The sequence below is a fragment of the Somniosus microcephalus genome, chromosome 1 (assembly GCF_052327205.1).
Source record: "Somniosus microcephalus isolate GS21.2 chromosome 1, FLI_Smic_1.0, whole genome shotgun sequence".
NCBI lineage: Eukaryota > Metazoa > Chordata > Chondrichthyes > Squaliformes > Somniosidae > Somniosus > Somniosus microcephalus.
Genome location: NC_140987.1, coordinates 416,361,315 through 416,381,323, shown reverse-complemented (window position 1 = coordinate 416,381,323; position 20,009 = coordinate 416,361,315). Strand labels below are relative to the sequence as shown.

Genomic DNA, 20,009 nt, shown 5'->3' with positions numbered 1-20,009 from the left:
AGTAGCGCCGCGCCCAAACGGCTGCCGGCGCTACTGAAGGGTGTTTGCGCCTGAAAACTGGCGCTACGCGCCGCATTGCGGCGCTATTCCGGCGCTGCGGCGCCCAATGCGGTGCGGCAGGCTCGGGAAGTGCAGGCCTCCTCCTTCAGTTAAGGAGGAGCTGCCTGCACCCGCCCGCTGGCCGGTAAAATCGCCACAAAAATGAGCCCGGCACCTCGGGGAAGTGCCGGGCTCGCAGCCGAGAAGCATCTGTTCCGCGGGGGGTGGGGGGAGTCCGGGGAGGGAGGTGCGGGCAGGCGGCCGGCGGGAAAGCGGCCGGCCGCCGCTCCACCTTTATGCGCCGGCGCAAAGTCCTGTAAGACTCTGTTGCCAGAGTCTTAGTTGCGGCTGCCACGGGCGAGGCGGCCGCAACTGAATTTCGGCGCTGGGGCCCGTCGGCATGGCGACCGGGACGCTGCGCACACCGATGACGTCATCGGTGCCGGCGCAGCGCTACCGGTCTACCGCCGATTCCAGGGCCCCAGGGAATTTTTAAACTGGCCATAACTCCGGCGCTAGGCCCTCCAGCGCCCCAAATGGGGCGCTAGGCCTACTGAATTTCTAGGCCAAAGATTCATTGCTGTTCTTGCAGTAACAAAAGGACCTAACTGAAGTGGGCAGCTTTCTTTGCAGAGCCTGTTTTATTGGGTGATCAACCTATCATTCTGTTTAGGCCTTGGGATTACATTTTGGAGACCTCCCGTCATTTTTACATTAGATTTGGCTCTTATACGAGTCTTGCACACAGACTCAAAGTGCTAGCATGTTGCAGTGGGCACAGAGTAGTCCTTAAGCCTCCATGCCCATTAAAATGGGGCTTCAGTACTTCATGCAAAAGTACTTCAGGTGTATCCAATCAAATTATCGGCCTTGGTGTGTTATTCCCTCCCTCCTTTTAAATTTCTTTTTACTATTTCACAATATTCGTAGCCAGTGTGTCCACTTGGAAAATTGTCGTTAAAAGGGGTACTGATAGTGTGCTTCCCTCTTTTCCCCCAGTATTCTCCATTTTCTCCCTCTCCTGTAAGTACTGACTGTTGCTGGGGTATGTTTAACCAGCACCAATCACCCTCTAGTACCGCGTTATTCTTACTTATAATCCTGGATGTTAAAGGCCGGCAGGTTAATTTCCCATGAAGTCCATAACAGCCATGTCTATTCCTGCTCTCACCCAAGGTGCAAACAATTGCACTTGCAGCAGGGAGCCATAGGAGAACAATCAGGAGCAGGAAGGCCTGGGTAATTCCACCCCCCACCTCTACTGAAGGGCACTAAACCAATTACGATAAACTCAGAATGAACCTGGAACCTGCTGTATAGTTTAATATTGTATCAGGCAGCTCCGTTACCAACTAAGCCATTAGGGAAGCTTGGTGACCTTCCTTTTAAAAAAGGTTTAATGGTTACTGCAAGGGAATTGCCATGCCACAAATTTCTACATCTACTACAAGTGGCCTGATTTGTTGCTGCAATTTAGCATAAAAAGTGCCCGAGGCAGTAAAAATATGGGAGGTGATATGAGTGATAACAAATGATTCGCTGTAACAATAATTGTAGTCAGAATCCCTCCTAAAAAGAGGGTGTTGACAATCAGATTCCTCTTTAAGTAGTCCTAATACTTCCTTTCACTGTAAGATGCCAACCTCAACTTTCACAAGAGTACAGACTATGATGTACTTTGGTTTACATTTATGTAATAATACAAAAAATATCGGCCCTGAATTCGCGGTCGGCAGCATAGCTAAGCAGTGCGCTGCCGACATCTGAATGAAATTCGTACTTTCCTCGTGTGAACCCCCTTTTGAAAAGTTGCTTTCAAATGCTGCACAACTCACTTAAAATAATTTAGCAGCCAGAAATGCTATTTTATTAATAAATTATGATAATTGCAATAGTACTTAATACACAAACCAAGATTATACTACACAAACTTATAATTACAGTCTTATAGTCCTATCGAATTTGTTTCTCCTCTATTAGACTAACTAACTTTTGATTAATTTTAATAATCTAAAATAGAGAGTTTACACGTCTGATAACATGAGGAAATCATGAAAACATGAAACAAATCCTACCCAAATAGAAGTTGGGAAATAATTAAACCGAAACTACAAAAGGCTTTTGGACAGCAAAGGCGGTGACACAAAAAGGCCCTGTTTTCAAACTCGAACAAATTAATGTTTCTTTCAAAGTTTGTATCCGCTCAGACACGAACCAGTGCCTCACTAGCATAAACGAATACAATTTTCTCACCCCCTCCCCCTACGCTGTGCAACAGGCTCCTGAGCCTGTTTGCACCAGACATAAAAAATTTCAGGCTAATTAACGCGCAGTAGGTGGGCAATTAGCCCAATTTATCACCAGCATGTTGTTTTGAATGGGTAGGTGAAACGTGCAGCAAAACCGATGTGCAGTCAGAACTTGACAGACACAATTTCAAAGGCGGTACGGCGGCATACTGTGAGAGTACACCGTCATACCAACTGCAAATTCCGGACGAATTTTAATGATTCTTGGGAGGAGCTAACAAAATATAATTCTGGGAAAAGTTGCGGAATAATTTTACCATACCACACTTCATAAACAAATACTTCCGAGAATTAGATGGACAATTGTAGAAATGCCTAGTATATATGAAATAAACCATCCTGTGCTCGAGAGGGGGAAAACTGACCAGGGTTCCTGCTCATGGTAGGTTTCTGGCGAATCCTTCTGGAATGTCCTCATGTGTGGCCATTGGTGGGAAACAGGATAAGGCTGGGACGTGAAGCCCTTCAGCATCAAATTGACTATTGACATTCACTGCCCAGGCTCAAAATGAAGAATGGCCACTTGAGTCATATTACAAAGGGCTGTAATCATGGCCCAGCAAGAATCAATGGCCCTGAATTTGCAGTCGGAGGCTTCCCGCAGGGAAATGCCTCTGATCCACAAATAAAATGCCCGCGTGCCTGGTGGTCCAGGAGATATGGAGACTCATGGACCTGGGCCTCCCGGGTACCCACAGGAAGAGGCCCACATATCCCGGGGCGCATGTGGTTCGCAAGCGCCCCTGGGATCATGTGAGCCGGCCCAACGAATGAGAGAAGGGAATCCCCATTCATGCTTATGGGGATTCCGTGTGTACGGAAACCCCATAAGTATGAATGGGAATACCCCCAAAAATACCTTTACACTTCAAATAAATAAAAAAATCACATTTAAAATGAATTAAAATGGCATTTAATTAAATATTTAAAACAAATTAAATTTTTTGAAAAGTAAATTTACATGTTTTAAAGGGGCTAAAAATAAACTTACCTTATTTCACAGGTTTTAAATGTATAAATTATTGATAAAAATTTTATTTTTCTGTTTTTTTTAAAACTCTTACGCTGGTAAAAGCAGGCCTTACGCCAGCTTTTACCAGGCATAAGAATTTCATAGGCATTCGCTGGGCAGAAGTTGGGCAAATAGCGCAACTCTCTGCCCGCGGATGCCCTTTTCCCAGGGATGCGTCTTGACAGATCACAAGTTCTAGGTTTTAGCGCTTGCCTAAACCCAGAACTTGCGCAGCCCTTACAGGCGCGTGCGCACCTTGTACGCACCCGTAGGGGCCGCAAATTACGGACCAATGTTTTCAGGGGGAGGGGGAAAATTGGAAAAGAAAAAAAATACAAACTCTTCTTTGTTATTTCCAATAATCTGCATTTGTAAAAAAAAAAATGAATATTGGATCACATGCAATATCTAAAATTAAATTCACAAACTAATGTTGCAGATATTCTAGTCTTTAAATTGTGAATTTATATTGTTCAGAAAGGTTTGCATTCAACACCAACTGCAACCTGCTCAGAGTGAGGACTGTGCTGAGCAGAGTATCACAAAATGTTATCAGGCTTTAAGTACTGACTGCGTTTGCAGCCAATGTTAAAATTACACAGATGTCGCTGACATTTCAAATCAGAGTCCGACTGTTTCCCAGAAATCATGGCAAAGCACTTCTCATTTCTCTCCTATTGTTAATACTTGGTGCCTGGTTTCCAAAAGTACGGCAATCAGAAATAATGTAATGGAGATGAGGCTACAGATATGGAAGGAGAATTAATTCTGCTGAGATCTTGCACCGATGAGCTGTGCGCTCCTGATCCAAATTCAATTCATAATGAATGTGCTGTATTGATTACAGTCAGCAAAGAAGTATTTTTAGAAACAAAAATGTGATCAATAACATTTTATGGGCAAAAACTGGTAATGGCTATATTGAGTCTGATTCATTACAATTATTTAAGATTTGGAGTCAGCAATGCACAATGCTCTGGAAGCTTCCAGCGCTGTCACAGATATCTTCAACTATTATATATTATTTACATTTTTGTTCATTTTACCTCCAAATTTTTTCTTTGCCCTTCCTCTCATCTGGATACTGACTCCTCAGCGGTTATGGATCCATGGGCACTGGAAACTCTCTGGATAATCTTGCTATTCTGCATGTATGAGCCTAGGCAGTATCAGTGGGCTATTCAACCACAAAGGGTTTCACAGTTGACCAATCCTGTCCTCACCCAACATCCACTCATGCAGTTCCAGCAGTGGTCACTAGGAAGTAATTAGGAGTGGAAACCCCGGCCAATTCCCCCTTCATAACCAAGGAGCTCCAGAGGTCAATTGTGCTGTTCCCTCTGTCCACCCCACACACAAAATGCACAAACAACTGTAACATAGAAAGAAAATACTACAAATCCATGGGAAAGAACAAACACCAAAAGCAAATAAAGGCAAAAACTTGTGAATCTTCTGTAATTTTATTCAGGAGCCATAAATAAAGCCCAAGTTCACCTAAATATTGCTCCCTTATCAAAGGGAGCTTTTCTTTCAACACTTCACACTACTCCAGGATAGAATAAAAGAAAAAAGTTTATCTTCTGCTATGAAATCCCTTGCCACTCTCCAACTTCTTTCTATTTCAACATTTCTTCCATCTCTTTGTTTTCTTGATTCTAGCACGGTAGTTGATCCACTGAACTTTCTCCTTTTGCTCCTCGTATGGCACAAATACATGCAAATATCTTCCTCACTGTACCCTCATTGTGTTGAGATGAAAGCTCATTGTACAGTCTCCTACTTTAATTTATCCTTTCCCAGCACGCATAAACTTTGGAACCTCTTGCCTCCCCCTAGCCTTTCCTTCTCGCACAGCCTTCAGGCTATTTAAACCCAAGGTTGTGGTCACCTAATCACTATTTCCAGATTCATTTCATCTCTTACTTTTTTCAACCTTATGCCATGAGCCATGGCCCTTTACATTGATTTCTCAAATTAAAAAATTGCTCCCATTGTCCTCTGAGAGATACTACGCAAGTTTAAATTTGCTATGACAGCAGGACAAGAGAAGAGCAGAAAGATTAGGTGTTAATGCTTTCAAAAAAATTATGACCTGACTGTGGCAAGGACTGAGAAACCTAATCAAATACACCTCTTGCTTGAATCAGGTTATCACCATTATCCACTCATCCCACAAATCTGTGCTGATAGAAAGCCATTCAATTGCTTTATTTTCAGTCACTCTACCCCTTTTTGGTTGAGGTTACAGATTGAACTTTTCTGACTGAAGCCGATTCAACGGCGAGATGGTGGGCTGTTGAGTTCTTTCTTCTTTGGCTAATTTTGGATTTTGTGAATATTTTTGTTTAAATACTGATTCCTGAAGGTAACAACAACAACAACTTGCGCAATCAGACAAAAATCAACATCGAGCCAAAAGTGGAGATATTACAAGTACATTTTTGTCATAGATGAAGGAACCAGAGGCAGGATGTCCCGTCTCATCTCCATTGCTACCTTTGTCCTGCACAAAGGAGTGGGAGAGACAGATAGCTCTAGAGTAAGAGATAGTACAGTATTAGGTGGGCTCAGACTAAAAAAGTACAAGAAGGTCTAAGATAGGTTTACAGTGCATGTGTGCAACCGCACAAAGCGTGGTAAATAAGGTTGGTGAGCTGCAGGCGCAAATAGCCACATGGGCAAATTATGTTGTGGTGATAACGGAGACCTGGCTCAAAAAAGAGCAGGATTGAGTACTAAATATTCCTGGATATAAGGTGTTCAGGAAAGATAGGGAAGGAAAGAAAGGAGGTGGGGTGATTAAGGAGAATATTACAGTGCCGGAGAGAAAGGATGTCTTGGAGGGGTCAATGGCAGAATCTATTTGGTCAGAGTTAAGAAACAATAGAGGTGCCATTACACTACTAGGTGTATTCTATAGGCCACCAACTAGTGGGAAGGATACAGAGGAGCAAGTTTGCAGGGAGATTACAGAGAGGTGCAAGGCTTATAGAGTAGTGATAATGGGGGACTTCAATTATCCTAATATAGACTGGGATAGTAATAGTGTAAAGGGCAGAGAGAGGGGGAAGAATATCTGAAGTGTGTTCAGGAGAGCTTTCTTGATCAATACGTTTCCGGCCCAGCGAAGAAGGAGGCATTGCTGGATCTGGTTCTGGGGAATGAGATGGGTTAGGTGGGTCAAGTGTCAGTAGGGGAACATTTAGGAAACAGTGATTATTGTATCATAAGGTTTAGATTAGCTATGGAAAAGGACAAGGTGTAACCTAGAGTTATAATACTAAATTGGAGTAAGGCCAATTTCAGTGGGTTGAGAACGGACTTGGCCCGGGTAAATTAGAATCAAAGATTGGCAGGCAAAACTGTGATTGAACAATGGGCTGCTTTTAAAGAGGAGATGGTTCGGGTCGAGGTACATTCCCACGAGCGGGAAAGGTAGGGCAACCAAAGCCAGAGCTCCCTGGGTGACGAAAGAGATAGAGAGTAAGATGAAGCAGAAAAAAGGGGCTTACGACAGATGTCAGGTTGAGAATACAAGTGAGAATCGGGATGAATCTAGAAAGTTCAGAGGGGAAGTGAAAAAGAAACTAAGAGGGATGAAGAGAGAGAGTATGAGAATAGATTGGCAGCTAACATAAAAGGGAATCCAAAATTCTTCTATAGGCATGTCAATATTAAACAGGTAGTAAGGAGGGGTGGGGCCAATTAGGGATCAAAAACAAGACCTACACATTTTTTTAAATATTCGTTCCTGGGATGTGGGCGTCGCTGGCAAGGCCAGCATTTATTGCTTATCCCTAATTGCCCTCAAGAAGGTGGTGGTGAGCCGCCTTCTTGAACCGCTACAGTCCGTGTGGTGAAGGAATTTCTACAGTTCTGTTAGGGAGTTCCAGGATTTTGACCCAGCAATGATGAAGGAATGGCAATATATTTCCAAGTCAGGATGGTGTGTAACTTGGAGGGAAACTTGCAGGTGATCGTGTTCCCTTGCGCCTGCTGCCCTTGTCCTTCTAGGTGGTAGAGGTCGCGGGTTTAGGAGGTGCTGCCGAAGAAGCTTTGGTGAGCTGCTGCAGTGCATCTTATAGATGGTACACACTGCAGACACATTGCGCCGGTGGTGAAGGGAGTGAATGTTCACATGGAGGCAGAGGGCATGGCTGAAGTATTAAATGAGTACTTTGCATCTGTCTTCACCAAGGAAGAATTTACTGCCAGTCATAGTGAAGGAAGAGGTAGTTGAGATACTGGACTGGCTAAAAGTTGATAAAGAGGAGGTACTAGAAAGGCAGGCTGTACTTAAAGTAGATAAGTCACCAGGACCGGATGGGATGCATACTAGGATGCGAGTGAAGTAAAGGTGGAAATCGCAGAGGTACTGGCCATAATCTTCCAATCCTCCTTAGATACGGGGGTGGTGCCAGAGGACTGGAGAATTGCAAAAAAAGGGTGCAATGATAAACCCAGCAACTACAGCCAGTCAGTTTAACCTCGGTGGTGGGGAAGCTTTTAGAAACGATAATCTGGGACAAAATCAACAGTCACTTGCATAAGTGTGGATTAATTAAGGGAAGCCAGCATGGATTTGTTAAAGGCAAATTGTGTTTAACTAACTTGATTACGTTTTTTGATGAGGTAACAGAGGGTTGATGAGGGCAATGCGGTTGATGTGGTGTACATGGACTTCCAAAAGGCGTTAGATGAAGTGCCACTTAATAGGCTTGCCAGCAAAGTTGAAGCCCATGGAATTAAAAGGACAGTGACAGCAAGAATATGAAATTGGCTAAGTAATAGGAAACCGAGTAGTAGTGACGGTTGTTTTTCAGACTGGAGGAAGGTATACAGTGGTGTTCCCCAGGGGTCGGTCCTAGGACCACTGCTTTTCTTGATATATATTCATGACTTGGACTTGGGTGCACATGTTTCAAAATTTGCAGATGACACAAAACTTGGAAGTATAGTGAACATAGACATAGACAGGCTAGTGGAATGAGCGGGCATGTGGCAGATGCATTTTAACACAGAAAAATGTGAAGTGATACATTTTGGCAGAAAGAATGAGGAGAGGCAATATAAACTAAATCGTACAATTCTAAAGGAGGTGCAGGAACAGAGAGACCTGGGGGTATATGTGCAGAAACCATTGAAGGTGGCAGGGCAGGTTGAGAAAGTGGTTAAAAAAGCATACGGGAGCCTGGGTTTTATAAATAGAAGCCATGGCGTGGAGATGCCGGTGTTGGACTGGGGTGGACAAATGTAAGAAGTCACACAACACCAGGTTATAGTCCAACAGCTTTATTTGAAATCACAAGCTTTCGGAGCACTGCTGACGAAGGAGCAGTGCTCCGAAAGCTTGTGATTTCAAATAAAGCTGTTGGACTATAACCTGGTGTTGTGTGACTTCTTACATTTATAAATAGAGGCATAGCAAGGAAGTTATGATAAAGCTTTATAAAACATTGCTTCGGTCACAACTGGAGTATTGTGTCCAATTCTTGGTACCGCACTTTAGGAAGGATGCGAAGGCCTTTGAGAGGGTGCAGAAAAGATTTACAAGAATGGTTCCAGGGATGAGGAATTACAGTTATGTGGATAGACTGGGGAAGCTGGGGTTGTTCTCCTTAGACTAGAGAAGATTGAGAGGAGATTTGATAGAGGTGTTCAAAGTCATGAGGGGTCTAGACAGAGTAGATAGAGAGAAACTGTTCCCATTGGCGGAAGGATCAAGAACCAGAGGACATAGATTTAAAGTGATTGTCCAAAGATCCAAAGGTGACATGAGGAAAAACATTTTTACGCAGTGAATGGTTAGGATCTGGAATGCACTGCCCGAAAGGGTGGTGGAGGCAGATTCAATAGCTTTCAAAAGGGAATTGGATAAGTACCTGAAGGAAAAAAATTGCAGGGCTATGGGGAAAAGGCAGGGGAGTGGGACTAGCTGAAGTGCTCTGGCAGAGAGCCGGCATGGACTATCTGGCCTCCTACTGTGCTGTAACTATTTTATGATTCTATGATTCTGGGCACTGGCTCGGGTCTGCCTCTTTGGGGAAATCCATGAAAAGGCAGTACGGACTGGACATAATAATGGGTATAATTTTGATCTTTCATCCAATATTTATGATTGGCCCTCATTTCGATATCAGCGGCAAGTTGTTGGTGCATTTCGAGCTGCTTGTCAATTGGAGAGGGACAGAACTCCTTCGGCTCAAGTGTAGAGCCCAGCTGGTGCAGGTAAGTGAAAAGGAGGGAGGAGGTAATCCGAGGGTGTGGGGGGTTTGCGCACAAGGTCAGACATCATGCGGGTCGATTTTTGACAGGTTAGGAGGAACATCAATGCTCCTCCTGACCCTTGAAAATCTCTGTTAAAACTGAAACTTTACCTGTTTTTGAGCAGCCAACAGCGGTCTCTTGAAGAACAGCTGATTAGGCCATTCCACACATGGTAGCACTCGGCAGAGTATGCATCGGGCATGCTCCAATCAATGCTACTGAAAATTGCAAATGGGCATAGGACCTCGATTTGCATGGACAATTAAGTTTCTGCCAGTTTTATGCAGAGGAATGCCTGAAAATCACTTTGGGTGGACCTTGAGTGGCCAATGGGTAGGCAAGTTTTTTCCAATTTTCAACTGCCAGCCATGCCATTTAGAATGCAGTTGAAAAATCATCCCCAATGCCTCCTTTTCCACTCCATTGTGTCTGGTCAACAAGAGGAATATTGGGGGCAGTGTGTGATGACAGCGCACAGGGTTCTTAGTGATTTACAAATGGAACATGTGAAGCAAGTAGGTTAAAATGTGCTCATTAGTTTGTTTCTTCCACCAAATTCATTATTAAACCATTGGTGTTAATTTATAGTTCATTTATAATTTATGCCTGTAATAATTTGTTTGCTTAGGTCCACGACGCAAGTTTTTTCTCCTTCAGAATATGTGTTTTAGTAACGAAACATTAATCCTTAGAAAATTGTATCATTAACAGAATGAATGCTGCACTTTACTGTTGGGAAAAAAATGGCAATGTTTTGTGAGTGGCACGTTTAAGCGGATCACTGTTGCACAGTTTTGTAAAACTGTATCAATGAAACGCTTGGAATAAAAACTGAAGCCGAATTTTTATTCTCTTTCACGTTTGCCACAAAAGCTGTCCTGAGACTGGGAGAGATTCTCGTGGTAATAATGCTTTAATATTTTGGGTGATGGATGGCAGAGGAGACACAAAGTCAACAGCTTTGTTGTTTTTGTACATTTTTAATTTCACACACCAGCATTTGGTCCTTTCCCTTCTTGTCGCTCCCTCCGACTCCTATCTCCCTGGCACTTGCTTTCCACGTGGCCTGCTTTTCCACTGTCCTCAGCCATTCATAATTGGAGTAGTCTAATGTGATGGATCGACAGTGACATTTGTCCAATAGTGAAAGTCACCAATCAAAGCTCAATAAAGGCGAATAAGCTATCAGTTTAACATCTCATTTAAAGGATGGCACTGCCAGTAGTGCAGCTCTCCCTTGGAATGCCAACCAGATATGGAGCTCAAACTTTAAACTCCTGATAACCCCAATTGAACTAAGCTGGTACACATACTACTCATTTAGTCCCAATTATTGGCGAAATAACAGCAATTTAGATTGATTTTACATCAGAGCCTTATTGCCAGGAAAGACTTTAATCCCATTAGTCTGGATGGATTTGTATCTAAGTCCCAGTGGTGAAAGGCCAGTGTCTAACCTACACTATTCAAAACGTCATATAGAGTATAAGTGGTAAAAATATCGTATTTCCCTTTATTTAAAAAAAAAAAATTTTAATTAGTATTTCCCTTTATTATGTCTTTTCCCATTAAGCAAAAAAAAACTATTCACAAAATTAACAAAAAAAAAGGCAGGAAATTACAATATCAATCATAATTCAAGGGGGGGAAAATTCGTGTTCGCCAGCAAAGTGCTGGTGTTACCGACAACTGCAGTTAACGGCCACTGGAAATAGCCGCAACGATAACCGAGTGACATTGGTCTGGGGGGCGTGGAGACAGGTGGCACAGCGCTCACCTTCCGTGCAACTCTGTTAAAACTGAATTACCTTCCTAACCTCAACAAATGGGAAAACTACCTCAGCACTAACACAAATGGCTCATCAAGCCAGGGAAGGGGCACTGAGGGTGACACACACACCACTCCAGCTTTGTTCAGGGGGTCAACACTACAAGAGTGGCCCTCTACTCACAGGGGCCAGGAGGCCCTCCAGAAAGAACAATGTGGGAGTACATTACCAAGGCCGTCACTGCCTGCAGTGTCACCCCCACCACCTGGCTCCAATGCCCAATGAAGCTTCATGACCTCAGACCACTGGTCAAGGTCAGTGAATGCATCTTCAGAAGCTGTCACCTATCAACTGCACCACTAGCCTCACACACTGCTCAATGCATGGCCCCCAACCACTCACTTGCCAACAATCTGCACCAACGGTGAGACACTTCTCCCATTCCTATCATCACCTCACCCCCTTGGAGGAGACGGTGCAGGCCATTCTTGGCAGGGGCATGGTCGAGCCCTTAGCCAGTGGCGGGGCTGAAAGGATACAAGATGCGGGTATCCTCGCACGTTATCCTCCTTTTGGCATGCACCTCTTGCTTTCCTGCCCTCCCATCAGCACAACTCCACCCGTGTGCCTTCCTCACACGCATCCAAGAAATGCAGCCTGCCCAGCCAGTGAGTCAATGAGAAGAGGCAGCCAGCCCAGCCAGTGGGACCGCAGGGAGGTGATTCCATTCTGGATATCCCCGCCACAAAGGGGCTGTCTGGGGTCCATCCTTCCTTCTGCGTCTTCTCTCCCCTCTTCTGCGAATGCTGTAAATGTGAAATGATAGCACAAAATGCTGGAAATACTCAGTTGGTCAGGCAGCATGTCGACCTTTTTCTAAAATTTGTTTATGGGATGTGGGCATCGCTGGCAAGGCTAGCATTTATTGCCCATCCCTAATTGCCCTCGAGAAGGTGGTGAGCCGCCTTCTTGAACTGCTGCAGTCCGTGTGGTGAAGGTACTCCCACAGTGCTGTTAGGTAGGGAGTTCCAGGATTTTGACCCAACGATGATGAAGGATTGGCGATATACTTCCAGTGTGTGACTTGGAGGGGAACTTGCAGGTGATGGTGTTCCCATGCACCTGCTGCCTTTGTCCTTCCAGGTCTAAGAGGTCGCGGGTTTGGGAGGTGCTGCTGAAGAAGCCTTGGCGAGTTGCTGCAGTGCATCTTGTAGATGGTACACACTGCAGCCACGGTACGCCGGTGGTGGAGGGAGTGAAGGTTTAAGGTGGCGTGCCAATCAAGCGGGCTGCTTTCTCCTGGATGGTGTCGAGCTTCTTGAGTGTTGTTGGAGCTGCACTCATCCAGGCAAGTGGAGAGTAGTCCATCACACTCCTTACTTGTGCCTTGTAGATGGTGGAAAGGCTTTGGGGAGTCAGGAGGTGAAACACTCGCCGCAGGATACCTAGCCTCTGACCTGCTCTTGTTGCCACAGTATTTATGTGGCTGGTCCAGTTAAATTTCTGGTCAATGATGACCCCCAGGATGAAGATGATGGGGGATTCGGCGATGGTAATGTTGTTGAATGTCAAGGGGCGACGGTTAGACTCTCGCTTGTTGGAGATAGTCATTGCCTGGCACTTCTGTGGCGCGAATGTTACCTGCCACTTATCAGCCCAAGCCTGAATGTCGTCCAGGTCTTATTGCATGTGGGCATGGACTGCTTCATTATCTGAGGAGTTGTGAATGGCGCTAAACACTTTGCAGTCATTAGCGAACATCTCCATTTCTGATCTTATGTTGGAGGGAAGGTCATTGATGAAGCAGATGCCTTGAGGAACTCCTGCAGCGATGTCCTGGGGCTGTGATGATTGACCTTCAACCACCATAACCATCTTCCTTTGTGCTAGGTATGACTCCACCCAGTGGAGCGTTTTCCCCCCGATTCCCATTGACTTCAGTTTTACCAGGGCTCCTTGATGCCACACTCGGTCAAATGCTGCCTTGATGTCAAGGGCAGTCACTCTCACCTCATCTCTGGAATTCAACTCCTTTGTCATGTTTGGACCAAGGCTGTAATGAGGTCGGGAGCCAAGTGGTCTTGGCAGAACCCAAACTGAGTGTCGGTGAGCAGGTTATTGGTGAGTAAGTGCCGCTTGATAGCACTATTGATGACACCTTCCATCACTTTGCTGATGATCGAGAGTAGACTGATGGGGCGGTAATTGGCCGGATTGGATTTGTCCTGCTTTTTGTGGACAGGACATACCTGGGCAGTTTATCACATTGTCGGATAGATGCCAGTGTTGTAGCTGTACTGGAACAGCTTTGCTAGAGGCGCGGCTAGTTCTGGAACACAAGTCTTCAGCATGATAGCCGGGATGTTGTCAGGGCCCATAGTCTTTGCTGTATCCAGTGCGTGTAGCTGTTTCTTGATATCACATGGAGTGAATTGAATTGGCTGAAGACTGGCTTCTGTGATGGTGGGGACCTCAGGAGTAGGCCGATATGGATCATCCACTCGGCACTTCTGGCTGAAGATGGTTGCAAATGCTTCAGCCTTGTCTTTTGCACTCATGTGCTGGGCCCCACCATCATTGAGGATGGGAATATTAATGGATCCTCCTCCTCCCTTTAGTTGTTTAATGGTCCACCAACATTCATGGCTGGATGTGGCAGGACTGCAGACCTTTGATCTGATCCATTGATTGTGGGATTGCTTAGCCCTGTCTATAGCATGCTGCTTCCGCTTTTTAGCATGTATGTAGTCCTGTGTTTCAGCTTCCCCAGGTTGGCACCTCATTTTTAGGTACGCCTTGTGCTGCTCCTGGCATGCTCTTCTACACTCCTTATTGAACCACGATTGGTCCCCTGGCTTGATGGTAATGGTAGAGTGAGGAATATACCGGGCCATGAGGTTACAGATTGTTCTTGAATACAATTCTACTACTGCTGATGGCCCACAACGCCTCATGGATGCCCAGTTTTGAGCTGCTAGATCTGTTCTGAATCTATCCCATTTAGCATGGTGGTAATGCCACACAACACAATGGAGGGTATCCTCAGTGTGAAGGCGGGACTTTGTCTCCACAATGACTGTGTGGTGGTCACTGCTACCAATACTGTCACGAACAGATGCATCTGTGACAGGTAGACTGATGAAGACGAGGTCAAGTAGATATTCCCTCGTGTTGGTCCTCTCGCCACCTGTCGCAGGCCCAGATTGGCAGCTATGTCCTTCAGGACTCGGCCAGCTCGGTCAGTAGTGGTGCTACCGAGCCACTCTTGGTGATGGACATTGAAGTCCCCCACCCAGAGTACATTCTGTGCCCTTGCTATGCGCAGTGCTTCTTCCAAGTGGTGTTCAACATGGAGGAGTACTGATTCATCAGCTGAGGGAGGGCTGTAGGTGGTAACCAGCAGGAGTTTTCCTTGCCCGTGCTTGACCTAAAGCCAGGAGAATTCATGGGGTCCGGTGTCAATGTTGAGGACTCCCAGGGCCACTCCTTCCTGACCGTATACCACTGTGCCGCCACGCCTGGTGGGTCTGTCCTGTTGGTGGGACAGGACATACCCAGGAATGGTGATCGAGGAGTTTGGGACATTGGCTGAAAGGTATGATTCTGCGAGTATGACCCGAGACATGAACTCTGTTTTTCTTTCCATTGATGTTGCATGACCTGCTGAGTATTCGCAGCATGTTCTTTCTTCTCAAAGGCCTTCATTTACCATCCGAGCCCTTGCAAGTGTCCAGCAGCACTCCCTACACCCTAAAAAAACTTCTCACATCTATTACCACAAGCCACCACTTCAATAAAATAAAAAAAAACAGTCCAAACACTTAAATTCAAACTTAACTGAATGATGTGTGTCCCCCTTTAAGAGCTGCAGACATCGGCAGGTTAACCTGGTGTGCTTAGGGCCCAGTGCTGGGGTCGAAGTTCGCGTTGGTGACGTTAAGTCGGCATTGCACGTTGAGTGATGTCACCATGCTGCCATTTTCTTCCCAGGGTGCTGCCAGTTACCAGCAGCGCAAAGGGGGAGAGGAATATGGCAGCCGTTGTGGGACCCGCCACCAGCTGGCGAAAGAGCGGCGGCCGCCGTTTTATCGCCATTTCATGGTGCTACGGAGTGGCGGTAGGTACATGAAATTCTAGCCCAATTGTTTGAATTTTAAAAGAGAAACTGACGGTGAGGCTTCCTTTATACATTTATATCAGCAGTGAAATGAATAATTACCGGATGCTAATTATTCCATCACTTGGACTAATGCAATTGAGAAGGGGTAAAATGCTGTGACAATGATGGCCATTTCATTGGCACTCTGCTTTGCATTTGTTACTGAAATATGGCTATCTTTAAGATTTAAAAATTGCAAGGACAGTAGGGCTTTGGTATGGAAAGATTTTCTACACAGTACAATATTTTGGAGGTCAGATGTAACAAGAGACAGATATGTCAGAGATCGCATCTTACATTGTATGAGCAATACCTCTTAGCCTCTCCAGTAAGAGAGAATATTGCAGCATTTCCATTTCCCTCAACCCACCCTTATGGCCCATCAGATCAGTACCAAATTGATTCCAAGTCCAAGGCAGGGAACTGGATTCAGAAAGCCCCAAACTCATTTTATTGAGATCCTAGCAGATGAAAGCAATATCAACTGACCTGCCTAAATTTGCACTAAAATTATCAAATTAAATAAATATATTCTCAAAATTATTGTGCAATCAAATCTCCTCAGGGGTAATTTTAACTTTTAATGATGGGTGCAAAACAGGTGAAAGCAAATGGGTCACCAGTTTTACATCTCGCTCAATTTCTTTTCCATTTCCTTCAATTGCAAACGAACAGGTTTGACAGAAAATAATGCCCAAAATAGACTGAAATTTTTAAACTTGGTTCCACCACAAGTGCTACAGTACTAGAAGCTCATTAATTCTCCTTGTAGTCTGTATGTTGATTCCCATTAGCGTTACTGTATTACACTTCATGCTTGATTCATCCTGTTTGGGGTCATGTTACCAAATATTTACCACTGATTGTGGTATGTTGCTACTGGCTGTAATCCAACACACATGTAATTACAACTACTCTGCATTGTTTACATTAATACGAGACACAACTTTAACAGAAGATTACAAGTGACCAAAACTCTAATCAAGACAATTATTGGAGTCCAATCTCATGTGAATATGTCTGGCTGGCTTTGCCCTATATTTGCAGGATGCTAAGAATATAAGTCTAGAAATCACTGCTGTTGATATGAAAGGAAATTAGTTAACATATTCAGATAATATTCCTCTGTATAATGTGTGAATGCAGGCTTTAAACCTTTTACTTTAAACAGATTAAAACATCCGCTAAGATAATGCACAAAAATTTCATATGAGCATATAAATTGTTTCTCTGTTTATTGGCAACAATGTTAAGTTAGACTGGAAATAGGGTTTAGTAACTCTCACCGTCTTACATGGATTGCTGATCACAGATATGAATCTACTGCCATATAACTATCCTTCTCTATTATGAAATTCCCGAAGCATTTTAAACAATTTAAGGAATCGGTGATCTTTGAAAATAGTAATTTTGATTGAAGGATATGATGAATGGAATTTAACATTATTTTTTTTTAGTACTGTCCAACAAAGTAAAATGAATACATTTTTAACAGGCCAGCCATTTTCCACAGGTATATTTGAAAGAAATCAGGAGCCGTTCAGCTCAACCAGTCCTTGTTGGTGTTAATGCTCCACAGGAGCAGTAGTCCTAATACCATGTGCGTGCCCCCTTTCCATATCCCTTTATTCCCCCTTTCCTTCGACTACCTATCTAACTTATTCTTATAAGTTGACATGGTCTCTGCTTCAATCACCAACTCCAGTCCTGCATTTCACAGCCTCACAACCTATTGTTTAAAAAGATTTCTCCTGCTCTCTGTTCAAAATGTTGTATCCTTCCCCCCTCATTACAGACCTCTCAACCAATGGAAACAATCAGTTTCTATCTACCCTGTCCCATCCCTTTATAATTTTAAACACCTCTATGAAATCATCCTGTAATCTCCTCTGTTCTTATGAAAACAGCTCCAAAAGCATACTTGAGTGAAATTGCCAATTAATGTCGAATAAAGGGCTGTATATTCCGATGCCTATGGCTGGGTATGCGCTGTGTACACACCCGTAGGGACATCGGAAATGCCGGTTTCAGGCATGCACAGCGCATGCGCTGAAAACCGGCATTTCCGATCTGTCAAGGCTCTTGACAGATCGGACGCCTGCCCTAGAGAAGGGCCTCTGCGGGCGGATAGTTCCGCTTTCTGGAGACCCTCCGCCTGCAGAAAACCCTTAGAAATCTTACGCGCAAGGCCTGCTTTTACCAGCATTAGAGTTGAAAAAAGTAAAAAAAAAAAAATTCACTCATTTATCATTTAAAAAATACTTTTTAAAATAAAGGTAAGTTTAGTCCCGTAAAAAACTTTAATTATTTTTTTCAAAAAATTTAATTTTTGTTTAAAATATTTAATTTATTGTAATTTCAACTCATTTTAAAAATGTGATTTAAAAAAATTATTTAATGTTTTTACAGTGTTCTTGGGGGTGATCTCCATTCATATATTTGACAGGTCTATCCGTCAAGTGTATGAAGGGAGGCTCCCTTCTTTGATTGGCTCCCCATGGCCCATGTGATCCCAGGGATGCTTGCGAACCGCATGCTCCCCTGGGGTACGTGGGCCCTGCGCATTTCGAGTTGGAGAGGCCCAGGAGCGGAAGTGTCCGGACCTCAGGAGCCCTCAGGTAAGTCCATAGATTTTTTCCAGATTGGAGGCCTTCGCACGCAGGAAGCCTCCGATCGTAAAATACGGGCCAATATGCAATGTTGGGCTATGGGCTTATGGCCAGTACCCAAACTCTCTTCGCTTATGAACAGCAGAATTTGAGAGTCATGACTTTCATCTTGTTAATGAATCCAGATCTCAGAATTGAAAGACAATGTCGCACCCAGTCCATGCAGTTTTTTCACACTCTGGTAAATTATCAAGTGTGTAATCAGCAGCTTCAAGCTCTTCCAATATAACTGTCAAATTCAATCCAGTTTGCTCAGTTTCCTCTTCCTTGACAAATCCCTGTCCTCTTCAAGTTACTATTTTTAAACCAAGGTTACACTGTAATTTCAAGTGTCTGTAATCATGATACAGACTTGATAAATGAGCAGAGTAGATGCCACTGCAATGAAAACAACATCTACCAAAGTATTTCTGTGACATCTGCTTGTTTGTGCCTTACCACGTATTTAGCTACATGCTAGAACTCATCACTTCAATTTAATCTAGAAGTCTGCATATGGAAAATCTATATTAAGAACACAGAGCAGAAGAACATTTAGAAACAGGAAAAGGCTATTAGGCCCCAGAAGCCCATCCCCAAGTCCTTTCTCTCTCTAGACATGCACCAAATTGTTTCTTGAACCCATTTATTCTATCTGCTTTGATGGACTTCCTTGGTAACTTGGGTTATCCTGGGTGAAAAAAGTTCCCCTCCTTACTCCTAACTTCTTAATTTTTAACTATCGCAGGATATTTCACACACGAGTACTGCATCGTCTGAAGACAGTGCAGTGTGTTATGCAGAATTAAATGAAGATGGTGCATGAGAGGCTTGGATTTTTGTATATTTTGTATTAAGCACACAGAGGGAATAGCCTTACAGAGAACTTAAGACATAATGTGGAAGGATGGACAATTTTTACCATTACTAGAATTTTTTTTGGGGGGGAGGGATATTGATATTTCCTACAGATAAGAAATAAAAACAGAATGCTGGAATTGCACAGCAAGACAATCAGCATGTGAAGGAGATTGGCGTGTTAACGTTTCGTATGGACACTCTTCATCAGAGCTAACAGAACAGGCCAGAGTGTCATTTTACAGAGCAAAACATAGATAGGATCTGGTTGAAACAGGGTGTTAGCTGTGCACTGAACAGAGACTTCTTTGGAGAGCCCCTAAATGGGAAAATCCCCACTGACCAGGCAAATGTGCACTCTCTAGTTCCAATTTGCAACCCCCCCTCCCCCATACAAGTACTGATGTGGGCAAATTTGGCTCAATGTCATACATATGCCAATAGAGAAAACAGGCTGTGAACGGCACTTTGTAAAACGGCAGACAATACATGTGTAATTACCTGTTGAGCAGTCAGAACCTGTCCAGTTGTGGTCACAGTTACAGGTATTTGTTTCTGCCAATAGGGTCCCATGGCCTGAGCATTGCTCATGACAAACAGCTGCTGGGGCTTCGCACTTGAGTCCTCTCCAGCCAGCAGCACAGTGGCATTCGCTCTGTACACACACACCATGTCCAGAACATGTCGGATCCAAGCAGTCTTCTACAGAAAAAAGAAAAATAACAGTTTGAGGGAAAAGTAAACAACAACAACTTGCAATAAAATAGTCCACTTAATGTAGAAAAATGTCCCGAGACACTTACAGAAACATCACGAGACAAAAAATCGACACCAAGCCAAAGAATGAGATATCACCAAAAGCTTGGTCAAAGATTTTGAGGAGGGTTTTAAAGAAGGAGAGAGAGGTGGCGAGGAAGGGGTGTTTCAGGAGGGTATTCAAGAGTT

General features: G+C 44.0%; 1 protein-coding gene across 5 annotated transcripts in view; it reads right to left on the bottom strand.

Moving 5' to 3' along the window:
* Window positions 1-20,009, bottom strand: part of tenm1 (teneurin transmembrane protein 1) — a 1,268,320-nt gene that overhangs the window by 242,965 nt on the left and 1,005,346 nt on the right. For all 5 annotated transcript variants that reach the window (XM_085999260.1, XM_085999278.1, XM_085999249.1 and 2 more), the window contains one exon: window positions 19,566-19,766. In XM_085999260.1, the coding sequence (XP_085855386.1) occupies window positions 19,566-19,766 (201 nt within the window). The remainder of the gene's footprint in view (window positions 1-19,565; window positions 19,767-20,009) is intronic.